The 24539-nt window shown below is 25.3% G+C and overlaps 5 protein-coding genes across 7 annotated transcripts; 2 read left to right on the plus strand and 3 right to left on the minus strand.

Annotated features, from left to right (window-relative positions):
* Positions 1-3056: 3056 nt before the first annotated feature.
* On the minus strand, positions 3057-7422 carry LOC113554328 (mpv17-like protein). The gene is made up of 4 exons (XM_026958124.1): positions 6776-7422; positions 6410-6685; positions 4296-4427; positions 3057-3968 (listed from the first exon to the last, which is right to left on the minus strand). The coding sequence occupies exons 2-4, from the start codon at positions 6659-6661 to the stop codon at positions 3798-3800; spliced, it is 555 nt and encodes a 184-aa protein (XP_026813925.1). The 5' UTR covers positions 6662-6685; positions 6776-7422; the 3' UTR covers positions 3057-3797.
* Positions 6644-12799, plus strand: LOC113554327 (snRNA-activating protein complex subunit 3). Of its 3 annotated transcripts, none has more exons than XM_026958123.1 (3): positions 6644-6722; positions 10356-10998; positions 11584-12799. In XM_026958123.1, the coding sequence occupies exons 2-3, from the start codon at positions 10389-10391 to the stop codon at positions 12090-12092; spliced, it is 1119 nt and encodes a 372-aa protein (XP_026813924.1). In that variant the 5' UTR covers positions 6644-6722; positions 10356-10388; the 3' UTR covers positions 12093-12799. The 3 variants fall into 3 exon arrangements, with proteins under 3 accessions (XP_026813924.1, XP_026813921.1, XP_026813923.1); XM_026958120.1 differs by lacking the exon at positions 6644-6722 and adding an exon at positions 9855-10002; XM_026958122.1 differs by lacking the exon at positions 6644-6722 and adding an exon at positions 9882-9991.
* A 296-nt stretch (positions 12800-13095) lies between these two features.
* On the plus strand, positions 13096-14357 carry LOC113554345 (small integral membrane protein 20). The gene is made up of 3 exons (XM_026958151.1): positions 13096-13339; positions 14065-14130; positions 14195-14357. The coding sequence occupies exons 1-3, from the start codon at positions 13225-13227 to the stop codon at positions 14239-14241; spliced, it is 228 nt and encodes a 75-aa protein (XP_026813952.1). The 5' UTR covers positions 13096-13224; the 3' UTR covers positions 14242-14357.
* An 804-nt stretch (positions 14358-15161) lies between these two features.
* Positions 15162-18280, minus strand: LOC113552587. The gene is made up of 4 exons (XM_026955441.1): positions 18034-18280; positions 17793-17920; positions 16361-16478; positions 15162-15298 (listed from the first exon to the last, which is right to left on the minus strand). Exons 1-4 carry the CDS (start codon positions 18278-18280, stop codon positions 15225-15227), a joined length of 567 nt encoding a protein of 188 aa, XP_026811242.1. The 3' UTR covers positions 15162-15224.
* Positions 18281-19043: 763 nt separating this feature from the next.
* LOC113552588 (nose resistant to fluoxetine protein 6-like) lies at positions 19044-24020 on the minus strand. Its single transcript, XM_026955443.1, has 7 exons — positions 23819-24020; positions 21898-22127; positions 21270-21487; positions 21034-21119; positions 20767-20951; positions 20537-20697; positions 19044-19284 (listed from the first exon to the last, which is right to left on the minus strand). Exons 1-7 carry the CDS (start codon positions 24018-24020, stop codon positions 19104-19106), a joined length of 1263 nt encoding a protein of 420 aa, XP_026811244.1. The 3' UTR covers positions 19044-19103.
* Positions 24021-24539: the final 519 nt, after the last annotated feature.

Consider the following 24539-nt stretch of genomic DNA (forward strand, 5'->3'; position numbering starts at 1 on the left):
TAACGAATGTATCTATCTAAATTGAATATTAATTTTTCAGAGAAAAAAAAGATAGGAGAACTAGAAGATGATGAAAATGATACAAATAATTAATAGGTACCAAATAATAAAAATGTATATAATTAAATACATTTTTACAATATTAAAAATAATTTTAAGAACATTTTTCTTGTTTTTTAGAGCATTTAAATCCGGTCCCTAATATTAATTAATATTATAAAATATAAAATTTAAAGTTATATATGTACTGACATTCACTATACTTATATGCAATAACACGTAAAACGTAATGATATGTATTATGTATTTAAATATAATTATAATGTTTTTAATAGGTATTGCGTTACATACACATTATATACACCGGAGTGCATTTTTTGATAAACATATAGTTGTTTTGATTTTTACATTGTTTATTTCGATTAAAATGTTTAATCCAGAGTGCTTCCAGGTGTTAGTGATACTGTGTACCTTACTCGTGGACAAAAACTGTGTTAAATAAATAGCCAAATAGGTATATATTTTTTTAATTGATATATTATATATTATATAAATAATAAATATAGAATTTCAATACTTACACAGAATATTGTAACAATATTGATAGGATATAATATTTTCGACTTATTGACCGATTAAAGATTATGTAGTGTGTATATAAAATGTTTATCGATATTGAACATATCGTTAATTTTTCGTTGTAATTTGTTCAATAAATATTACGTATAGGTACCTACTGTATAGGTAGGTACCTAGTTAGATAAATCAAATTGTTATATAATATCGTTGTACTTACGCATCGCTTATTACACATCAGCGAGTTCTATTTTCGTAGTAAATTTTTATGTTGAATTGTTGAAAACAACCAATAACCGTATAATATAGTTATTATTATTATTATATTATAGTGTCAATCATTTTACAATAATGTTATATTCTGTAGATTGTATAGGACCTGATGACCTGTATATGATATGTATATTGATGAATGATTTTGGTTTGGTCGTGTATCCTTTTTTTTAATTTAACAAAGTTATCGTATAATTGGTTAATATTTAAATTATTCTTTTTTCATATTAAATATATTTCCCCATCTCAACATCATTAGACAAAGTCATATAGATACATTGCATTGAATGGATTTACATTCAAAATATAATAATTCATGAAAATAATAACTCTTTAGAAATTGAGTTAATAAATAAAATATTTAAAAGTACCTATATATAGTAAATATAACGTACACTATAACATTATATTATTTATATTATATAATATATACCTGTACCATATTATTAATAATAACGTGATGCTTTGTCATTTTATAATAATGGTCGCTGAAATTAAGAACATGCGTTATATATTTATAATATACATGTATATATTATTTTGTACATTCACTTGTTAAATATTCACTTAAATAATCGTTATTTTGCGTATAATAAAAATATTAAAATTATATTATTAATTATTATATAGACGAAATCGAAATTGAAATTTATTGTTAATTTTGTATTTATATATCTTCAATTTGTTACAACTTAACCAATTTTATTATGGTACATAATTTAACTGTAAATATACATTGGTATTATCCATAGACCATAGTATATGTAAAGATCAAAAAAAAATTGTTACACTGGAACATTAAATAAAATACATATAGAAATCATGTCATGAATGAATAATGTCTATTGCCTACCTATAGTAGGTATACCAAATAATCCATTAAATTACTATAACATAAAACCACATCCACACCAAGAAAAACTTGTTAGCAACATTTATTTCCGACATTGTTGTCGACAAATATTTATGATACCTACCGCTTATGAGCGGAAATCGAAGACATTGCCGACAACAATGTCGAAAACATGTGTTTCCGACAAATATTTCTTTGGTCTGGACACGACTTAAGAGTGTACAGACTCAAAGCCGATTCAAGACATGAAAAAACCAGATGGTCTCACCTGACGAGTCACCAAAATACGGGTTCCGGACTTTCCATGAAGCCATGAGTGTCATTTCCTTTCATTTAAAATATGTTGTATAGCCGACATTTTTGTCATCTTTATAAAAGTTGAAAAATAGTGTAACTTCAATACTTTCGTAAAGTTAAATAGACAATAATGTTTAAAACTTAGGAAATTGTGTAATATTGGATTTTTTTATCATTTATTATCGATAAAAAAAATATATAAATATATAAATATTAAATATAAAGTAATTTAAATTTACTCGAATAGGTATGACATAAAAAAAAATGGCATAAAGAATCCTGTAAGACAATGCGCTTTGGAAAGCAAAAAAAAAGTTGAAAACTATAATATTATATGAAAATAAAATGAAAGAGGTCTGAGATCATTTGCAAATGTCAGATGCAACTGTCATTGGGCAACCATTGTAAATTTTAAAAATAATGATGGTCTGAAAACTTTATTATATTGAAAATAACATCATAATCTCGCGTTTTACCTTAATCTAACAAATGCATTTAAATAACAAAAATAAATTATTTTCTTATATCTTGTAACCATATTATTATATTTTAAACAGGTATTAAATAATTAAATTGAAACCATATTAACGAATAATATAGCATATTTATTACATATACTCAATGTTTAAAAAAGTAGTCTAGGTTAATCAGCTCTATACAATGCATCACAGTTATTGTTATATTTATATCAGTTATTATTTAATATTTCTCACTTGTATTAACTGAATTATTAAAATAATATTAATAAAATTAACAATATATTCACATTACAATGTATAAATATTATACCTGTAACTTCAGACTTCAGTAGGTATACAATACTAAAAATTAAAAAAAAAAATTTAACCATAAATTATATATTTTTATTTAAACTTTTTTATTTTTACACAAACTGATCAGCCAATTATCTATTAAAAATGGCTATTATATTATCATCAAAATAAAATATATAATATTAACATTGGTATACATTTTTATTTATTAATCTATTATTGAGACGAACAATTTAAATATAATGGAATGGTAAAATAATTTTGGTAAATCAGATATACTGACCATATAATTGAAAAACATAAAAAGCTATAAATAATACATAATACATATAAATAAATACAATATGTAAAATTAAAATTAACAAAAATTCCCCCTTTTATCTAGATTTCAATCATTACAATAATGGTAATACAAAAATAATTAAAATTCAATCAGTTAAGAACATTTTTAATATAAGATGGATTATGAACATTAAAAAAATGTAAAATGTCACACCATTTATACTAAACTGAAAACCCTCAATTGGACATTTGGGCTTAATAATATAACATTAAATAAATAATTGCAATTGTATAAATTATTTAACTAAATAACAATTTTTTTGACTAGTGTCATCAAGTAACAAAAGTAGGAATTTTCCAATATTTTAAATGTATTGCAAGTTTTCAAAATACAAATTGCAAAAGTTGTTTAAAATATTATATTATTTATATGGTGTATTTACAATGTTTCTGGAAGGCAGAGTTAAGGTGGAGAAATTAATTATAATGAAATGGATCATGTTGACTGGAATAGTTATCAAATAAAAAATACTTATGTATAAGGTATTATTGAGTCTGTCGATTGGATATTTCTCTATTCTGTAAATACACCAATGATAAAAGTTCAGACATAAATTATATTTACGTAGGTATAATATTTGGCAACAATAGTTTATAGAGCTAATAACAATAATAATCAATAATAACAAAGAATGTCAAAAACCTAGTTGCATAACAGTCAAATAAATATATAACACTAATTATCAATCCGTTGTTTTATCAGCTATTGGTATAGATTTATTTTTTTGATATTTTATATAAGCTAAAAATGTTGTCCATACCAATCCAGCAAAACTGACAAATATCAAACGATTTTTTGGAGGAATTACACAATAATTTATTGTTTGTAATACCGGCCAAACCATTACAGCAATCTAAACAGAAGAAAAATATGAGTTAATATATAAAATATATAATATTTAAATAATATTATTCACTTATAGCAATTTAACTGTCTTTAGCATTAAAAATTATTAAGTATTTAAAATTTTAACTATTATACTACTAATTAATGACATTAATAACATTAATAATAATTAATATGCATATATAAATTTTTTACCATGATATGTTCAAAATATTTATTATTATACAATTTAAAACCATACTACATAAAGAGAGAAGTGTGAAAATAGCAATTATAATATATGGTGTCCTCTTAAAATTTATTTGATTACAATGTATAAAAAAAAAATGTATACCTTCCATGTAGAGACAAATTTTTCTTTAACTTCCATTTTAGCATCTTCTATTGTACCTCCATCCAAAAGTGTCATGAAGAAAAAAAAACTAGCCATTGCAAATGGACCATATGAAAATTGTTCAACAACTGCCTACAAAATTAAAAAAAAACATTTAAATAATAATACTAACATAGGTATTATATTATATTATTATAGCATTATTAAGTTATATTTATTGTAACTTATTTCAAATAATAATTATTTCCAAACTTAAATAATTTATAAATAATTTAGGCCCAAACATTTATATCATTGTTATAATTTTTAGAACTAAACAAAGTAGTAGCATAAACAAGGTTAAGATTTATCATCAGTAGTATTAATTAAGTGTTTTTTATTCAATTTAGTAACTCATAAAAAACAAATCAATGACTTATCGATAAACTAGTTTTCGGTACCTAATAAATAAAATGCCTATAGTCTGCAACCGAAATCACAATTTTTATGCTGATTAGTTGTATAATATATTATATGGCTATTTTTTTTTATTTTTCTGATAGAAATAACATTTTTATACTTCAAAAATACCAAAATTAAAATGTCTATGAACATTATTATTATATCAAGATAACATTTTTATGGAATTAAATATATAATTGTTTATTATCTAGTTTTATTTTTCTTAAAATTATGAAAAAAACTCATACTTGTTAATGCTTTTACCTGTTATATTTAAGTAATCCTATACTGCACAGCTCATAAAGAAAAAAAGTTGTTTAAGGCTTCTCTTATACATACTGGGTTTATTTGTAGTATTAATTACTACGATATCATATCATATGATGTAATTAATTAGTTTATAAAAAAATGACTGACACTTACATAAGTGTATGTTTTAAATATTGTAGTTAATATTGAAACACATTTTGACAATGGATTTTAGATAAATTTTTTCTAATTAATGGATTTCAATGTTTCACGTTTATAATAATTAAGTACTTATTACCTACCAATATGAATACAATCAAACAAATTCAATAACTTTTTTGTCCAATTATTGATAGCATTAAAAATTATAAAATTATTAAAATATAATAAAATTATAGGTACCTGTATAATAATATAATACAATATTGCTTAAAAGTTATTTCAAATCCAATAAAAAAAAAACCCAATAAACCTAATCACAATAGCTATTCCTTAATATTCACCATAACCATTTTTATATAAGTTGTATCATAATAAATTTCATATTACAATTAAAATATTTTCAATGGGTAAAGTATACTATAGATAAAAGATAAACATCTTAGATTGTAGAAGTAGGTAGCTGTGATAAAAAATGTTCTTAACATTTTTTTATTTTCATAATTAGAGTAAGTATAATATTGTATACTATTTGTAAAATATATTATCAGAAATTTTAAAATACATTGTGCTAAAATAGTAGAAACATTATATTATCACTGCCTGTACACATAAATATTTTAACAGGTAATGATAACATTTATTTATTTTTTGATTAATAAGCTTAAATTATAAATTATAGTTTAATATTTTTTAACTATAATTTAAAACATAAATTATTGTACTTAGTAGTATAATAGTTACATATATAAGTAACAGTTATATTTCACATGTTTTTATTTCATGATACAGTTTTACTAATTGTTATTGTTCAGTAATAATTTAATTAGTATCTGCGTAGGAACAAGGAATGTATAATCACACCTACAATATGCATCCAACTATATTTTTTTATCCTAGGCACTAAATACATTTTAGTAAACCACTCTTAAATAAAATTACTGGATGTCTATCTAGAAGTAAAATTGTTAACAGTATTAATTAAATTGTATTATTTTTTTTTTTAGTAAAATTTATTTTCTAATTTAAAATAAGACTCAGATAAACCTACAATTAAATTAATTTTATAATTACATTGTTTAAACTTGGTAACTGAGATGTTCATGTTATTATTTCTTATTGAAATATTAGGTGTGTTGAAATTTAACATAGGCAATATTTAAATTAAGTTACAGTTAAAACAATCATGTTACTGCAAGCTAAACCTTATCAATTATGCTTATTAATTATTATAATTAATGACTATTAAACACAGATATACTGACCTTAGTTATATGACTAGTAATTGTCATTGAAGGCCACACATAACTGGCAAATCTCATCCACGCGTACAAAGTGGGTGCTACAAAAAGTCCACCATACACACTGAACTTTGCCGCTCGTTGTAAATCAATGGTTTTGTTTCCAGACGGCTGAAGCGTCTGTTGTATTAAACTGCTCACCGGCCAGGTAACCGAATATATGGCCACACCACGGACGAGTCCGTGATTACTGGCTTTAAATATTTTCGACCACATAATAACGGAAGACTGCGGTCGTCACTAAACAAAAAATTAATCATAATTCGCTCAGAGATCGGTAAGCATCGAATACTATATTTGACTCGGTCAACATTTTGCGTGGGTACTTACGGAAAACCAACAATACAGGTGGACAGGTACAATTCGTGTGTAATGAAAGAACACTTGGCGATAAAATAACGGTGTTCAGGCACTCGTCCGCACGAAGGTTGACAGTTGTTTAGGTATAGTACTGGCGCGATCGCAAATAATTAACAATAAACAGCAAATAACGTGTAATAACGTAACCGCACAACAATAGGCACTTGTGCGAAATCACGCGCAACAGATAGGGAATAAGGATCACGATTCGCGAAAATATTTGACAAAAAAAAAAAACAAATGTGGATGAAGAGAGCAATACTGAGTTAATGAAGTTAAGAGAACGGATCAGGCGGTGGCGGAATGCGCGTGGGCGAACGGCAAATCGATAACCTATATATTATATTGTTCCGGAACCGAAAACGGCCCAAACGCGTAACCGCCGACGACGAGGAGCCGACACTACTGTTGTACGAGTATGGTATCGTAGTGTAGTCTACTGGCCGCGGTCGACGGTTATTGAGCCGACAGCGATGGGGGAGCGAGTAGAGCACGTAGACTGCTCCGGGTGAGGATTGGCCGTTGAGCGTTGAGCACCGGTCCGCGGCGCCGCGAACAAGGTCACCGCCGCCAGCGGACCAGCGGGTGATCGGCGGCATTCGGCGATAGACATTAGGCGCCCGGTGGCGTGCGATGAGCCGTTAACGAACAACCGTACAACCGTTGATTGTTGATTAGAACATTTAGAACCATTCATAAATCATAATTACAATTTACTACGTCCGCCAAACCGTGATAATAATATTATGATGTTAATATTATTCATACTACTATATAGATTGTAGTAAACTATACATTAATTGTGTATGTTATGAACAAAAAACGATCTGAACCCTCCCTTCACAAAAAAAAAAATTTCCGCCGGCGTGTAAAACAGTAAACCTTATGCATTATAGCCCCACAAGTACTATATGATTACTGTTATAGACTATAGTCTATAATAATATATTAATATGTCTATAATACGAGTTTTTAAAAATTAAAAAAAAGGTTTTTTAGTTTGGTTGACGGTTGTTAATCATTATAATACGTATATATTTGTCTATAAAATAATTAAAAATAATATCTGTCATTAGTCTGGAAAAGTCGAATGAGAAAAAAGTTTTTTTTTACGCCACATTTGGTTTTGGTTTGGTTTGAGTTTAAAATGTTGCCAAAATGCATACAAATCGAGAATTATTTTGTAGTTTTCTCAATGATTGACTTCATTTTTTTTATGCATATACTTACTTTAAATACTTAAAATTTTTACCAAATGTTAATGTTAGCGTTTCCTTTACATAGTATAGTTTTCATAATATTTGACTTTTTTTTGAGCTATTATAAATAGCTATTATGTCTATAGACATTTCAAATTTTTGAAATTCGTTTTAGTTATTTTACTATAAATGTCGATAAAAAAAAATAAACCTTGGAAAAATGTGCTTAAATATGTATTACGAAGTTTTTAACGAGTTATCTTTCTTACTTAATTTACTGTCTAACAAACATTTTTTAAAAAAATGGTTATCCAATGCTCGTACTTTTGTGCCCCTGTGGATTTGTTATACTACATTGTCTACATTACTACGACAAATTATTGTACCTATATTTAATTTTAATTTTAATCATTAAATAATATACATTCATTACCAAGAACAAGGTCAATGCCCATGATACAAAATCGCATACACAGACACACGACACGTTATTTAAACGTGATTCAGTTCAGACGTTCAGCGATTAGAATAATAATTGTCTGATTGCCGTCGGTTTGATTTTGATTATAAACTATAATAATTTAATATACTTACATCACGGTCTTAGAAGAAAATATCTTATTCAACAAAATTTAAAAATTTAAATGTACAAAAAATATTTAATAGTTTTTGAAATAATTTTAAATATGTCAATATTGAAATAAATTATATAAATTAAATTAAAATATATGATGTAATTATGATGGCCATTATATAATCAGAAATTAAAACTATAAACATTTTTTTTCAATTTCATTTTGAATACAAGTATTTATTTTTTCCGATTACAATTGTATATTAATATAAATTTCGGTTTTACCGTTATTAAAAACAGGTATTAAACTTACTTTAACTTAACCGGTATTTAAAACGTGAAGAAAAACAGGAATCACTACAGATAAATGTATTTTGAAAACCAATAAAGTAATACAAATTCAAGATTTTACTTAATTTTTAATTACAAAAAAGTTTGAAAATAGTTTGTATTGTTTGAAACTGATAAATTGTTCAACATTTGAACTTCAAACACATTTTAAATAAATCTTACTTATGCATTTTAAATATTTTTTAATTTCTAAAAGAACAACTCATTTGATGAGAATATGAGATCTTGTATTTAATTAAAAACATTTTTATCAACACTTAAAAATGCCTAAATAGCTTAAATTGAGTTTGAAAATTTCTTTGTTTCAAAAATGATAGTTTAAGTAACAGCAGAATGTTCAAGTTACAATGAGAAACTAAAACAAAAAAAAAACAAAAATCGTTTGAAATATTCGATTTCGTCAAAATTTAAACTTCAAACGGTCATAAAAAATATTTGTAGAATTAAACTCAATTTGTATTTTTAATTCCTGACAACTTGATGTAAAGAACCTTGTACTATATTTTCAAATTTTATAGATAAATAAATGTTATACATTTTTAACCAGGTACTTTAAAATAATTATCAAATTATCGAGATTTTGACCGTAAATGTTTTCTTATTTAATATTGTTTTGCAATTATTTAGTATATACATCTTTATTGCTCATAAGTTATAATACAAAGTTTATTTCTTCACTTATTTTCTATTTCCACAAAGGTACGTAGGTCGTAGGTAGGTAATACACGCTAAGATTTAACAAATAACAACTTACATAGTTAATGTAGGTATTATTACTAATATTACAAAGAATGCTTAGAACGATAAAATATTAATAATTGACAATATTTTTCATAGAATTGAATAGTAAAACTCTCTCTAGTGGTTAACTCTAAGACCAACAAGGGAATAATTTTAATTAAACCTTAAATGATAACATTATCAAAAACCGGCAATCTTTAAGATTCTGATAAACCAAGTAAATTGTGGTCTATGATCGTGGTCTTGTACTCTGTCTATATTATAATTAGTAATTAGTAATTTATAATTATTTACCTAATTACTCAATCTAACATCTAAGCAGTAAGTGCTGAGTAAGTAGTTACTACTTTCTAGTTAGACTAAGTTAAAATGATTTAAAAGAGTTAGTAAGTTTGCTGTATTGTCTGTATTATATTATTGTAAACAATAATGTAGTTTGTTTAAAAATTATGTATTTACATTTTTTTTTTCCATTTGAAAAAGAAATCATCTGCCTACATAGTACATATTAATATTTAGTAGTTTAGTACTCATATAATTATATTCTTGAATTATTTTTAATTATAATCCGTATTATTTAATATACTTTAGAATTAGTTATAACTCTTAAGTTTTTGTAAATATTTGAAGTATTGCTATTTTATTTATTCAAAATGTTGAAGACTTTTGTACTTTATTTTTACAGAGTAAAAGAATAGGACATCATCATTTAGTTTTAATGGATTTCAGTCATTCAGTTCTTGGCTGTTACATTTCTAAACCTATTAACTTAAAACAATTTAAGACTGAGAATGCTTATACAGTTGATCAAATTAAAATGTCAAAGATCACTGATCGTATAATATTTGAAAAATTAAGATCAATCAATCCAAATGCTGATTTATCTCATTTACCAGATGATATAAAAACATGGGAAACAGAATTACAGAACTATAATTATCAAGAAGTTTTTGATTCACCAGATACCTTAAGTGCTCGTTACGTTTTTCCTATCTACGGCACCACTAAAAGTAATCTTCAAACACTTAAAGTTATGAAAAGTGATTTCTATCAGATTAAAAAAACAAAATTATATACTCCACTTCCCAGTTTTACTCCAAGAGGTAATATTACGCCCGGTCAAACTTTATTAATTACAATTTCAATTTATTATCCATTTCATTGGACGAAAAATCAAATTCCTGATGAAGCTGTTTTTCCACGTTGTAAAAAAACCCTTCAATTTTATGATGCACAAACTCTTCAAGATTTGAAACAAGGATTTAAATGTGAAAATGAAGAAACTGAAATAAGTGGTGATATAAGCAAAACCCCTCATAAACCTTTAGGTAAATCAAAATTTTTATTTCTATGTAAAGATCCCTCCAGTTTATACAATGTGCCAATCCTATAGTTCAACTGTGACAAATAGTATAGGTAATTTAATTGGGTGTAGACACCTTGGGCTTGAAATTTATAAAAACTAAGAAATTTCAAGAGAAACTTGAAAATTTGCTCATAATAAGTTATAAAAATGGAGTTTATAAACTTTGGGTGAGTTGTGATGAGTGGTAGGTATACTTATACTATTACTATTATTTATATAGAAATTTGTCATAGGTATTTTAGATAATATTTACGCCACTGGATTTTTATATAGATATATATTAAATGGTTTAATAATGTTTAGATGGTATATAACCTCAACAAAGTACCTACTATTTAAAATAATATTCTGATGTTTAAAGGGGTAAGGCACATGGAACTTTTTGGGCACTAGTAAAAGATGTTGAAACAATTTTATATCAGTCATCAGTATAATTAACGAAAATTATATTTATCTATCAATTTGAAACATTTTCATATAGAATTAATAACATATACATTTAAAAATTGATAAATTGTTTTATTTATTTAAATGTTTTTGTTTTTAGAATATATTGTGAACTCAGATTTGAAGCACGGATTGTTTTACATAAATAATAATTTATACGTCGACACGTTACCTGATAAAAGTACACTGATTTATGCCGAAACAATGAAAAAATGGGCTTGTGATAATGGTAAACCTATTAAAAATATATTATCATTGGATACACAACTTTTGGATTTGGAGATATGTATTGGCCAACCTTATGTTTACCAACATTTAGGTCGCTGTGAACATCTATTTATCTTTAATGAAATCAACATTGCTAAATCTAATGATTGTCTTGGCCAAACCAATTATCCTAGAGTCATCAGTGTAGCAAAAGAGAAATTAAAGAACTGTATATTTTGTTCTAAAAATGTAGCTAGTGTTGTTATGCTGAATGATGATGAAAGAACCCCAGTAACTGTAAATCATATGTGTGAACCTTGTTTTAAATCATATAATTATGATCATTTAGATGATAAAGTATCAAATTTTAAAGCTTATAGATGTATAAAATGGAAAAAATAACTTAATAACTTATTAACTTATAAATAATAATCCAAATGACAATGTTATTATGAAAAATTATGTTTTTTAAATTGTTATTTGTTATTAAGCACTAAGTTAAAATACTTATCTTAGCATTATAAATCCATAACTTTTATTTGCATTATTATAACTGTTAGCAAATAAATAACTGTAAATACATTTTGTACTACCAAAAATAATAATTCTACCTTTCTGCATTGCAAATTATATCAGGATAACAAAGAATGTCGGACTTGATCCATAGTGTCTTAAATTTTGGTTGTAATAGAAAATATATATATATACTTTCTATAACTCCTTGCAATGAATCAAGTCTAAAATCTTTATATTAATACATTGCCTATTTACACAATATTATCATATATGGATGTAAAACAGAATAATAAAAATAAGCTGGTGACCTTCGAAAAGAAAATCCTTAGAAAAGTATATGTACCTGTACAAAAAACACATAACAATGGTATATACAAGTCGAAAAAGAAAGCACACTTAAACTGTACATTACACCCAACCAGCAAGATTTTCTTAGATAAAAATGGTATGAGCCAGGCATGAATGCAGAGAGTGGTTCTGTAAAATGGATACTTCTTACTAACAAGCTTTCTTAACATTATAAATTTAATAAAATGATAAACACAGAAAACATTAATAGTTCAATACTTCAATATTTATAAAATAGCAACTAATTGAAATTATGTTAATAGTTAATAATGTAAAATTTGATAATAAATGTATTAAGCAAGGTGGATATAATACAGCATAAACATAATGTATTATGTCTATTGTCTATATAACGTAATATAGTAAAAATTTAAATTAAAATATGTAATTTTTATTTTTATTAAGTTAGTGGATTGTGATATTTATCCACCTTGGTGTCAACAATATTTACTATTCTTTATCTAGAATTAAAACTAAAATGATAATATTGCAAGTATGTGATAGCACAAAAATTTTGTGGTGATACTATTACAAATTAGATTAAGTGATAGTATTAATTATTAAATATGCTGTTCAAATAATACTTATATTATTATTTTATTAATTCTTTTAGTTTCTTCTTTACTAAAAAGTTTCATAATTTAACTTAATTTACCTACTTTAAATTTTAATGTCTCGTCTAAAAGGATGGAAGTATGTTGCATTCCTATCAGCTTTTGTTGGTGGCATAGGATTAGCAACTTACCCAATCATTATTTATCCAATGACGCACATTGAAGATTATAGTAAGTTGAATTTGTAATAATATTATTAAATTAATAATTTAATATATTATATATTTTTTTGTATTATGTAATTTTATTTTACAAGTATTATTAGTAAATTAATATAATATACTAAGTTTAGTGAGTTATTTGTCAACCATAAATTTTTCAACTTAACGTATGAATGTATGATACACAATTATATACAAAATAAATTATAAAAACAAAATTAAAATTAAAAAATAATATTATTATACACATATCAAGTGAATGTTAATAAATTCTTTGATGTTAGTAAGTGTATAGTGTACTGAATATTTAAATAATAATATAATCTACAAGTAGAATAAATGTATAGTCTTAGATTTAAAATTATTATAAAGTCACAGTGTCAACATATTGATTATTGCTATTTCTTAATTAAACTTAATATAAAATGAGTCAAAAAATTACACAATATTTTGCAATTTCTAAATATTTTCTTAACGCTAATAAATATCAAGTGAATATAATTTTTGTGATTGCATCTCTAGATATTCATTTCTTTAAATGTTTATAGTAAATAGTTTTTCCCTATTATATTTTTTTTTTTTGAATTCTCTTATTTCTTATTGCATTTAAATTTAAACAAATTATTATACGGTAAAGTGTACAATATTAAGGAGAATGTCCTAAAGAAAAAGAATAACTAAGAATCTTATTTAGCTTTTTCCCATATAACTTGTCTTATTTTAAATTTTTTTTAGAAAAGTCACAAGAGCTGAATCGTGCACAATTAGATCAATCTAGAATACAGCCTGAAGTTCCTGGGAGTATGCTATTTTGTCTATTAATTTATAAAATGCTTACCTTATATCATAATATGTTTTATTTTAGATATGAATAAATGGACTGATCCATTTGAACGAAAGAATAATGACTGACATTATTGTAAACCAGAACAATAAATTTTTTTTTACAATCATGTGGATGTATTTTTATCTGAGACTGATAAAAAAAAATGGTTATATGTTGGTGAATAGATGTTTTATGTTTAACTGTAGATAATATAAATAATATATTAATATAATAAATTTTTACATTGTATTAATTCTATAGTATACCTAAATAGCATACTTGCTGATATTTCAATAAAAATAAAATGTTTAATTACATTTTATAATAAAGTTTTACTATACTGTTTATACTTTCTGTAGTGCAACCAAATTAAAATGATGACCATATTAACATAATAAATTGGTTTTGTCACATATTAACTGATCATCGTTATATTGTAAACAAAGAGTGCATTAATTACCTACATTATTAAATTTCAAAGTTTGGTGCTTCTTTATTACAACTTTCTCAATGTTTGATGTAGATATGTATTTTAGATTGTACAAATTCTGTCAAACAATAAACAATGCACATTACAAATTAATAAACAAACTATTTTTATTATATTATTTTATTTTTACATTCAGGTTCTTAAGTGATTTATCATAAAGATTTTATAGCTTATTTTTTCAAGTGACAGTACTTACCATTTATGTTATCCAAGCTCATTATATAAAAGATACATGGATAGCCTGAGATTAAAACTAACACAATTATCAATAATGAAATTTTAAGAAACATTAAGATGATTTACTTGATTTAAAATGTAACATCAGAGTTCCATAAATCATTATTTATAACAATTAATTACTTTTAAAGTTTAAACTGCTATACATTTTTAATAACTTTATAATCTAAATTTGTAATAATTATAATATACTATAATATAGACTCTAGAAGTAGGAAATTCTAGAAATTAAAAAAAAATTACAATATGTATTACAATCTATAAAGGAACATTTTGTGTCTTAATTTTAAGTATTTTTTTCTTTATATTCTAGTGACCTAGTATATCTATTAAAAATTGATATTAACTATGTCTTTCCATTGTATGTGGTAACATTTCAACAGCCTTCGGTATTCTTTCTTCAGTCTTAGGTTTTCCTAGATTAAAAATTTAAATTAATTTCTTTAAAATTGTAATCATTTATCATTCATATTATTCAGTTCAAATATTTGTATACACAGTCAAACAGATATTTGAATAGTTTGATAATTAGAAATGATAATAACTAATAATAAATTTATCATGTATATAACAATTAACAATATAGCCATATTAAGAGGATGCTACATACATTGTTTTCGCCTCACAAACATACAAGATAGCAAATTTTCATTTAGTATAACCGATTTTAATTTTAGTATCATAGTGAATTGACCTTTAATCAAACTTAAAAGTGAGAACATAATCTGTTAATTATTGTTTATTTTTTACGATATATTAATTTTTATGCGAGTTATGGTCATTTTTATAATTTAGTATTTTACATACACATAATTTGCATGAAATTGAATTTATCATTAAAAACCAACTAGAAATAAATAATAATGTTTTTATTTTTAAGTTTTATAATAAGTTGATTCTCTCTAATAATACAAAGTCAGTTCTATTGATTATAAATTTATTATCTTGTATGTTTGTAAGACGAGACTGTGGGTTTAAAATCCTTTTAATGTAGAAAATGTGTTAATTATAGCCTATGTATATTTACAGGTTTTTAAGTGTACCTTAGTGGCTTAGTATCAATTTGTACAAATATATGTACATATTTTAGTATAGCAGGCACATAAGTATCATATACGGGGAAAAATAATACTATCTAATAAGTAACGTACTTACATACCTATATAAAAACATTTAATACTCTGTAACTTGTTAGCAAATAATAAATATTAATTAAAATTATAATTTTGATGTACTCTGCTAACAGGATACCGCAAACAATAAATATAATGTTCTTTTAAAACAATTAAAAAATATTTTTGACCTTGAATTTAAAATGGTATGTCAGGTACAAAGGTACAATATGTACCTACATTATATCGCAGAACAATATAATATAAAGGTAGTTGGCTAATCAATTTTCAAAAACTTTTAATAATTTCTATAATAATTCTAAACAACAAATAATAATAATTGATAGATAAACTTTTTATTTTTACCTCCTTTTATTTTGTTGACCAATAGTTTCAGTAGATTTTCAAATGGACTTTCAATCAACAGGTACAAGATGAACGCAATGACAAATCCATATATTGAATCACCAATTACAATCCATGACTATTAATAAAAATGTATATCTTCCATTAGTATTCAAGAAGTTTAAACAAATCAAGGATTCAAGGCTATATCTTGAAACTGGATTTTTGAGATTTAACTATATAAGTCCAGACTTTGCATTCAACAAGCATGCTCATCCGTGCATTTTGTAATTAAAAAATTATAAAATATTCCATTTTTATTATTAAGATTTGAAAATTTAATACAAAGTTGCTTATAAGTAGTTTATACAGAAATTAAGAAATCTAAAATAATACATAGGATATGCATAAGTTAAAATTTGGATGAAATTAAACATTTAAATGATGAATAACTATGTTAGTTATAATTAAATATAATTTGTGAGTATTTAAGACTTTTACATATGTACCTATATTATGAATTCTTCTATTAATTTTAAACTATTTCCTATTTATACCATGAACCTATTTTGAATTTTCACTGTTTAACTATAGATTCAAAAGTTAATAACAAGAAAATATATGTTATTACAATTATTAAATATGATTAATATAATGAATACAAAAATTAAATTTATATAAACATTAAACCTACCATAATGTCAGTAATACTAATAGTTAAATAAATTACTTGAATAGCAATATCGAAAATGTATGAAATATACTTGGTAATATAGATTGACAGACCGTCTTCACTCGGAATCGTTTTTCATATATAAACAATACAATGTCATCGAATTATTCAAATTTAACACGTCAATTACAGTGAACCATTTGACTTTTTAATATAAGGTATACAAATTTTAATTTGTAACACGGTCCTTAAGTATACTTAAAAATTTCTAATACCAGAATTTAAATAAATATATTACTTTATTAGCTACCTAATTTGGAGCATAGCATGTTAAAAGGAGTAATATTTAGGCATTTAAAATGACATGTAGGTGCATTTGGGCTGTGTTGCCGTATGAAAAGTAAATGAGATCAATTTTTCCAACAAATAAAATACAAATACCTTGAACTAGTGAACTATGATAATAACCAAACTAATATCGTAAGATGAAAAAATCATGGGAAATATTAATCGAAGTCGACACTTCCAATACAGTAAAATTCAAAACGGTTACTTCAGATTCATTTGATGTTCACTCTTTCTGATTAAAAATACTGTACCTAACTATTTCAATTTTGATGCAATGTTTTCTGGTACACATAGTAAATATATAGTAGTAGTAGTAGTAGTACTGACTGCTAACTTCTAGGTAAATATGTTTGGTGAATTACTCTAATTAAATTTTTTATTAATTATTATATATTATGTATTAATATATTATAGTAGAGTAATATTACTTACAAGTATTAATTGATTGAAATATATCTGAGTGCGCGCGGAAGCCACATGATACAATTGCATCGACAACCCTCCCAAATACACTCCGTATGTGAGTCTACCCAATGGCGTGAGTATCAATGACCAAGATCCTATAGGTATTTATGAAAATTCATTATCGAGTGATAATAGCGATACATATAAATTGTTTTTAGATTTTTAGATTTTAATTTTTAAACCATCGATATCAATATCTAGTGCTTACCTGTGAAACAAGTGTTTATAGCGGAAATAACAATAAATGCCGAAATCACGGCCGAGTAAATCAGACGAAACACGAGAGCGTATAAGACGCTTGCCCAAATGCTGTACTCGTGAACGAAAAAATAGAATATGGACATCATCCATAATAAACCGCCGCAGATGATCGTCCACAGACACAGAGCTGGATACGGGAACCGAAAGTCGGGCTTCCGGATTTTTATGATCCGGTAAATGTGACCGGCGAACATTCCTACGAAGTAAGGCGTTGCTCTCGTGTGCGTGGGTATGTACAACAGCGTGAAGACTTCATTGCTCGGTGGGTATTTCAAATTCCTGCGCGATCAACAATGAACTTGTTACAGGATTTTGGGAAGAAAAAAATAGAATACTCATAATCGTGGTTCAAAAGTTAACGCATTATAAATTATATTTTGTAAATTATTGTTCTTTGCGCAAGAAAAATCTGGGTACAAAAATTAAGATATAGTACTTAGAATTGTTGCATCCCCTCTGCCTTTAACTTTTATAAAAGTTAATTTTTAATAATAATATGTATTTAATGAATTTTATTTTATATCTCTCTAGTCTCTATTAGGTATATAAAAATGTTTTGTATCTCTCATATAAAATTTGATTTTCTAAAATATGCACTTCAAATCAGCCAATATAAACAATACGTTTATTTTATGATTCGTACTACACAGAATATCTCATAGTGTATTAGTGTGCGAGTTCGTATATAATTATTATGTACCCTACTCTTATACTGTATATACTATAAAGTAATATTATATGTACTTACGAAATGAAACCAAAAAATGTCGGATAAAATTTATGTTCATATACAACATATGCTGAAATGAAACACGATATGATTATAACACTCGTCAATACAATTCTTTCGCACTTTGGATATTTCCAAACAAAGTAGACAATTAGTATGCCTAGTGCGCACAGATGCAAGTCGCACGCCATATACCAAGATTGAATCATACACTGTTGACATTAAATCGTTTTAATCATAAAATAATTGCGTGGTGTCGAAAGTAATACTATGAAATAATATAATATTTATACGCTTACTGGTTGATCGGAATTGACGTAATTATTTACAAATAGTAAGTTGGTCCACCAATTTTTTTGACAGTTTTCCGACTCTTTAACAGCCATATGCTTCCATAAAGGACCATCCGAGAGGTGTACCAACACGAATGAATAAAATGCGATCATTACACCATATAGAGGGATCAGTCTGTTAAAGTAAAATTAGGTATTTTATTAAATTGTATTTTAAAATGTATGTTTTGATTTATTTAAGAAAATAATTGGATATACAATATAAATACAGTAGGCATTCAGTTATTAAACTCGTTTTAAATCGTTGAAAATTAAATATTACAAAATCAATAGAAATGTAAAAAAATATGAGCAAGTAGATAGATACCGCTCTGTTGTACAGTAGACGTTGAGTGGGTCACGTCAATAGATGTGTTAAATTTGAATTCAATACTATATCATTGTACACGAAAAATTATAATAAGTACAATACGATGAGTTTTTTCTATTACTCCCAATATAATGTTTATTATATCGTTTAGAAATGGCAACAATTTAAAAACTTATAAATAACTTTTAACTTTTCAAAATTTTAATTTTTTAAAAATACTTATTGCCCTTCAAAATATTGTCATCCTTTAATTTTATAATAGTTATATTTGTTCTAGAACCAAAATTGAGCGAGTTCTGCTTAAACTGCGTAAACGAATTGTGTATATCGTACATGTGTAAGACGATCTAGACGGAGACAACACATGCGGGTGTGACGTCCTCTTAAGTCAAATACAGTTTTTTCGTAAAAATATCTGTTTTTCTTTTCTCTTTTTTTTTTATTGTTTTTCGTAGTTATTTTGACAATTTATTTTAACTTCTTTAAAGTAATAACCTTTAAGTTCAATTTGCCACCAGAAACGACCCTCAAATTCGAAAAGCATTATTCGACTATAGTTATCCTATATACATGTACAAATATAGGTAAATATATATATATATATATATAATATAATAACAGTAATAACACACAGAGTTGTAAAACCATACATTCATCGATCTTCTCACCATCTAACAGGACAATTTATTATTGTTGTTATTCGGATTTCGGACTAGAATCCCATCACTTCTGAATAAAACAATTTATTTTTATTGCTGCCCAAAAATATTACTTATACTCGTATTGAGTTATATTATAAAAAAAACAATATGAGAATCGTCAAATCATGCTATCATCCAGTTATAATTAACTGACAGGAATCAATTAAAAGATCGATTAAGTCATATTTACTGTGTATTCATTAGCGACTTGATGTTGTAATAAATGTTTGGTTGTTAACCTTTTAGTCAAAATGAACAAATTATACTACATAATAAAATAAATATTTTATAGAAGTATTAGAATCTAACTATACAAGATAAAGTAAAACATATTTAGTATGTAAATATATTGTTACCTGCACCATCTCCAAAATAATATAAATGGCATGTTAAATCGTTTGGTTTTCACTAGTTCACTGTACATATTAATAAAAGTTAGAAATCCACAGATGGTAAAAAAAATATCTACTACCAATGGTCCGTTATGTACTATTCCATAAATCATAATTTCAAAAGTCTAAAAAAAATCAAAAACAAATTAAAAAAATGTAATTAATTTAAATGAAGGGGCACCTATTCAATTTACCTCTTCAATTTTATTAGTATTATAAACTGGCTGTGCACTAATGTACATCAACCGGTGTCCTAATAAAACGATTAAACAAGCTATTATTTTAAGAAAGTTACAGCTAGCAAATTCCACAGCTTTAGTATTATTGTAAAACAGCTTTTTTAGGTTTGATTGAATTGAAAACGCAGCAATGATAGGTTCTGAAAATCATATTTAAAATAATAATACCTAATAAACGAATTGTACAATTTGTATTAATAATTATATTGTCCAAATGCTTACTGTATTTAGATTCACTATCTTCCTTTGGATATAAATCGTGTAGTGATCCAACAATTGTTAATATGAAAATAATTAATATGAAACACCTGAACAAATTAATTATCAAAATTAGTTATTTTTAAACAAAATCTAAGAACAAATGATTTGTATTAAAATAACAAAATATAATATAGATAAGTACATACTAATTAATAAATTATTTTTTGTATACTATTACATGTATTTATTTTGATTACCAGAAAATTGCAAATCCTAATGTTTTAGTCGGCTTATCGTGTTGTGTGGTGCAGTATAGCGAGTCCACAGTAACAGTGGTGTTTATTTCCTGCCTGTTAAACGCAAACACAATTTTTGGAGACAATGTAGACTGTAAATCTGAATGAGTGCACGAGGATGGAATACAAATCGCAGTACTGATTTCATTACGCTGAACCTTTGCCGGATTAGGATTTAGCTGTGTATGTATGTATAAATACATTAACATTATAATTATCATTCAAACAATTATATATTTTTTAGATATCTTATATTAATAATAATTACATCAAAATAAAATTGATTATTTTTTAAAAATAAAATATAAATGTAATGTTATGACGAATTGTACCTATCGATTATGATCATCGCGATACAACCATAATATTTATAATACCCATATTAGATACCTACCTACTTTTAGATATTAGGTATATATTACAATTTGTTATTTATAAACAATAAGAAACACTGACAACAGAATACCTATTAATAACATTTACATGAAACAAACGAAGAGGAGACCATTTAGCAATAGAATATCAAAACTTATAGACTATAGGTATAATATTATTAATATCAGTATTCAGTAGGTACGTAATATATTACCTTTACTGCTTCCCACGCAGAAATTGACGAATTTTTAATATTAAATGATGTGGTTTTGTAGTAATTTGGATATAGCTTAACAGATGGTGAAAAACGTATGTTAACAATACAATACTGCGGTTTAAAGTCTAAATTAGTTGTGTTGGTTTCCAAACATTCATCATAATCACCGAAATCCACTGATTTCCCAGATAATATACCTGTTGGAAACTTTGCTGAAGCATCATACACTAAAATAAATTAAAAAAAACGAAAAAGTATTACTGTTTAAATGTCCCTTGAATGTAAATTACGTTATTTTATTTTCACTAATTTATTTTTACAACATAAAAATATCTTTTTATGGTAAATTTTATATTATAATTTATATTCATATATTTATTTAAACATCGATGTTCCGTTTTCTGGGTTATGTATTATTTTATTTGGCAGTGTGCCAGTGTTTTACTATAATTGGACTATGAGATGAGATATATAAAACAGAATCATACTAATAATATCAATAATTACTACAATAGCCATAATCAAATAGATAAATTATTGAAAATAATGTATAGGATTTTTATTGATCTATATTAATAATAAAACATAATTCACCTCGAGGAACTTAAAAATCATTCGTATAAAACATTAACATTTAACTTAATATTATGCATATTATGAAATTATTCATCAAAATATTGAATAAATATTAATGCACAGGTACCTAGATATTATTTTATACCGTGTATAGAAAACGAGTATAATACTAATCGTATTATTTTTGTAATATTTGTATAATTTTATATTATACAAAGAAAATATTAGTAATTAATTTCTACTAATAGTAGTCTGAAAATTAAATTTTCCAGAAATATTACTTATAGGATTTTGGTTAATAATACTATAATAGTTATTAAAATAATTTATTTTGTTTTAATATATATTATACCTGACACCTGTGTATAGTGTATTCATTTAAAGTCTTGTAAACAATTAGTTAGACCAGCAGAAAAAAGTTCAGCAGAGTCAAATTTAAATAAATTTTACTTCAGTTAATTTATTAAGTTAATACACAGTCTCAATAATTATAATAATACATTTCAAAAATTTGTAATTATTATTAATTTATATTATGTATTTAAATATTTTTAGCATTAAATTTTATTTTAACTGATATTATTATAAATAATATTCTATTTGATGACATAATATTATACAAAAATAATTAGTGAGTGTAAATTATAATTATGAGAATATACTAAAGTAAAATAGAACCTAGATTCTAGAAACTAGTTCTAAAAAAGAGGTAATTATTTATTTATATATAAATGTACAAATGGAATCCTTTTTGTCACTTATGTTCTCTGAAACTAACTGCAGGTTTAAGGCTTATTTCTGATTCTACAAGTTTATGAAAAATCGAGCGTATTCATTTTTTAAATAATCGCAAAATTTGCACATAAAGATATTTTTTTAATTATAAGTTATTATTAGAAATTAGTATTTTAATGAATATTGGATGTAGTCTAACAATCTAATACTTTTTTTGTTTTTGTTTTTTTGTTCACACTATAGAAACTTTATGAGTCACTAGTTTTTTGATCCAGAATGAAAAGAAAATCAAATTTGGGTCGTTAAACAAAAAAAAAATAGAAAAATAATTTAAAAAATGTTTGACTTTGTATTGGACTTGAGTAATACGTTTTTTTTTTGTATATTTAAATTAATTTTAATTGTTAGAGACAATAATAATTAGATAAATTTATATGACGTAGTACCCTTAAAAATATTATTATTCATCGTTTTTGTAATGGGTGATTTCAATCGAAGATTAAAAAGGTACGATGACTCCTTCTTAAACATTATTTTATATATCCATATAATATGTATGTATCGTAAATATATGATATATTATATTGGTACATTGGTGAGAACTCACTTTGGGTAGCCCATAGCCTGAGATCCTTCAATCCTTCGCGATATGCCTGTCCATCCCGCCTACACGCCGGTCCACCGTCCGGGACATAACTTTCGAGCGTATCGTACAATATTTTTGTAACCCATCGTTGTGACTGATATAACTCTGTTTCGCCGGACACGATTGCTATAATAACAGACACTAGAATTGTCATCGACTGCATGTTTAAACACTCGCGATTCGTACGAAACGCACTGTGATAAATATCAATTCCAAACAAAAGTCTGTGTACTTGACATTGATCGTGTTGGCTGTTGATGATAAACTAATATACGAATGAACACATAGTAAATGTCCGTTGTGCAGGCGCAAGTTAATTATCGGAAGTTTTCCGTTCGAATTACAACATAAGCGTATATCGAAACTATTGTCTATTATAGATAGGTATTGTATTGAAAGTTCGCAAGACAAGTGGAGCTGTTGAAATCGTAAATGTCCATATTTCTACCATTTGTGCGATTAATCTAATCCAACCTAATCTAATCATTTCCAGTTCTCTAAACATTGAATTAAATAATAATAATCTTTATTATAATATAATTTTTTTGGTTTTTTTTTTATCATTTTTTTACTAACAATAATAATGTATAGTAAGAATAAATAATTAATGTGATACCTATACATAATATAATGAAGAAACAGCAAGGTTTTGCACCCGAATTATTCCGAAACCGTAACACTC

Source organism: Rhopalosiphum maidis, chromosome 2, assembly GCF_003676215.2.
Source record: "Rhopalosiphum maidis isolate BTI-1 chromosome 2, ASM367621v3, whole genome shotgun sequence".
Taxonomy (NCBI): domain Eukaryota; kingdom Metazoa; phylum Arthropoda; class Insecta; order Hemiptera; family Aphididae; genus Rhopalosiphum; species Rhopalosiphum maidis.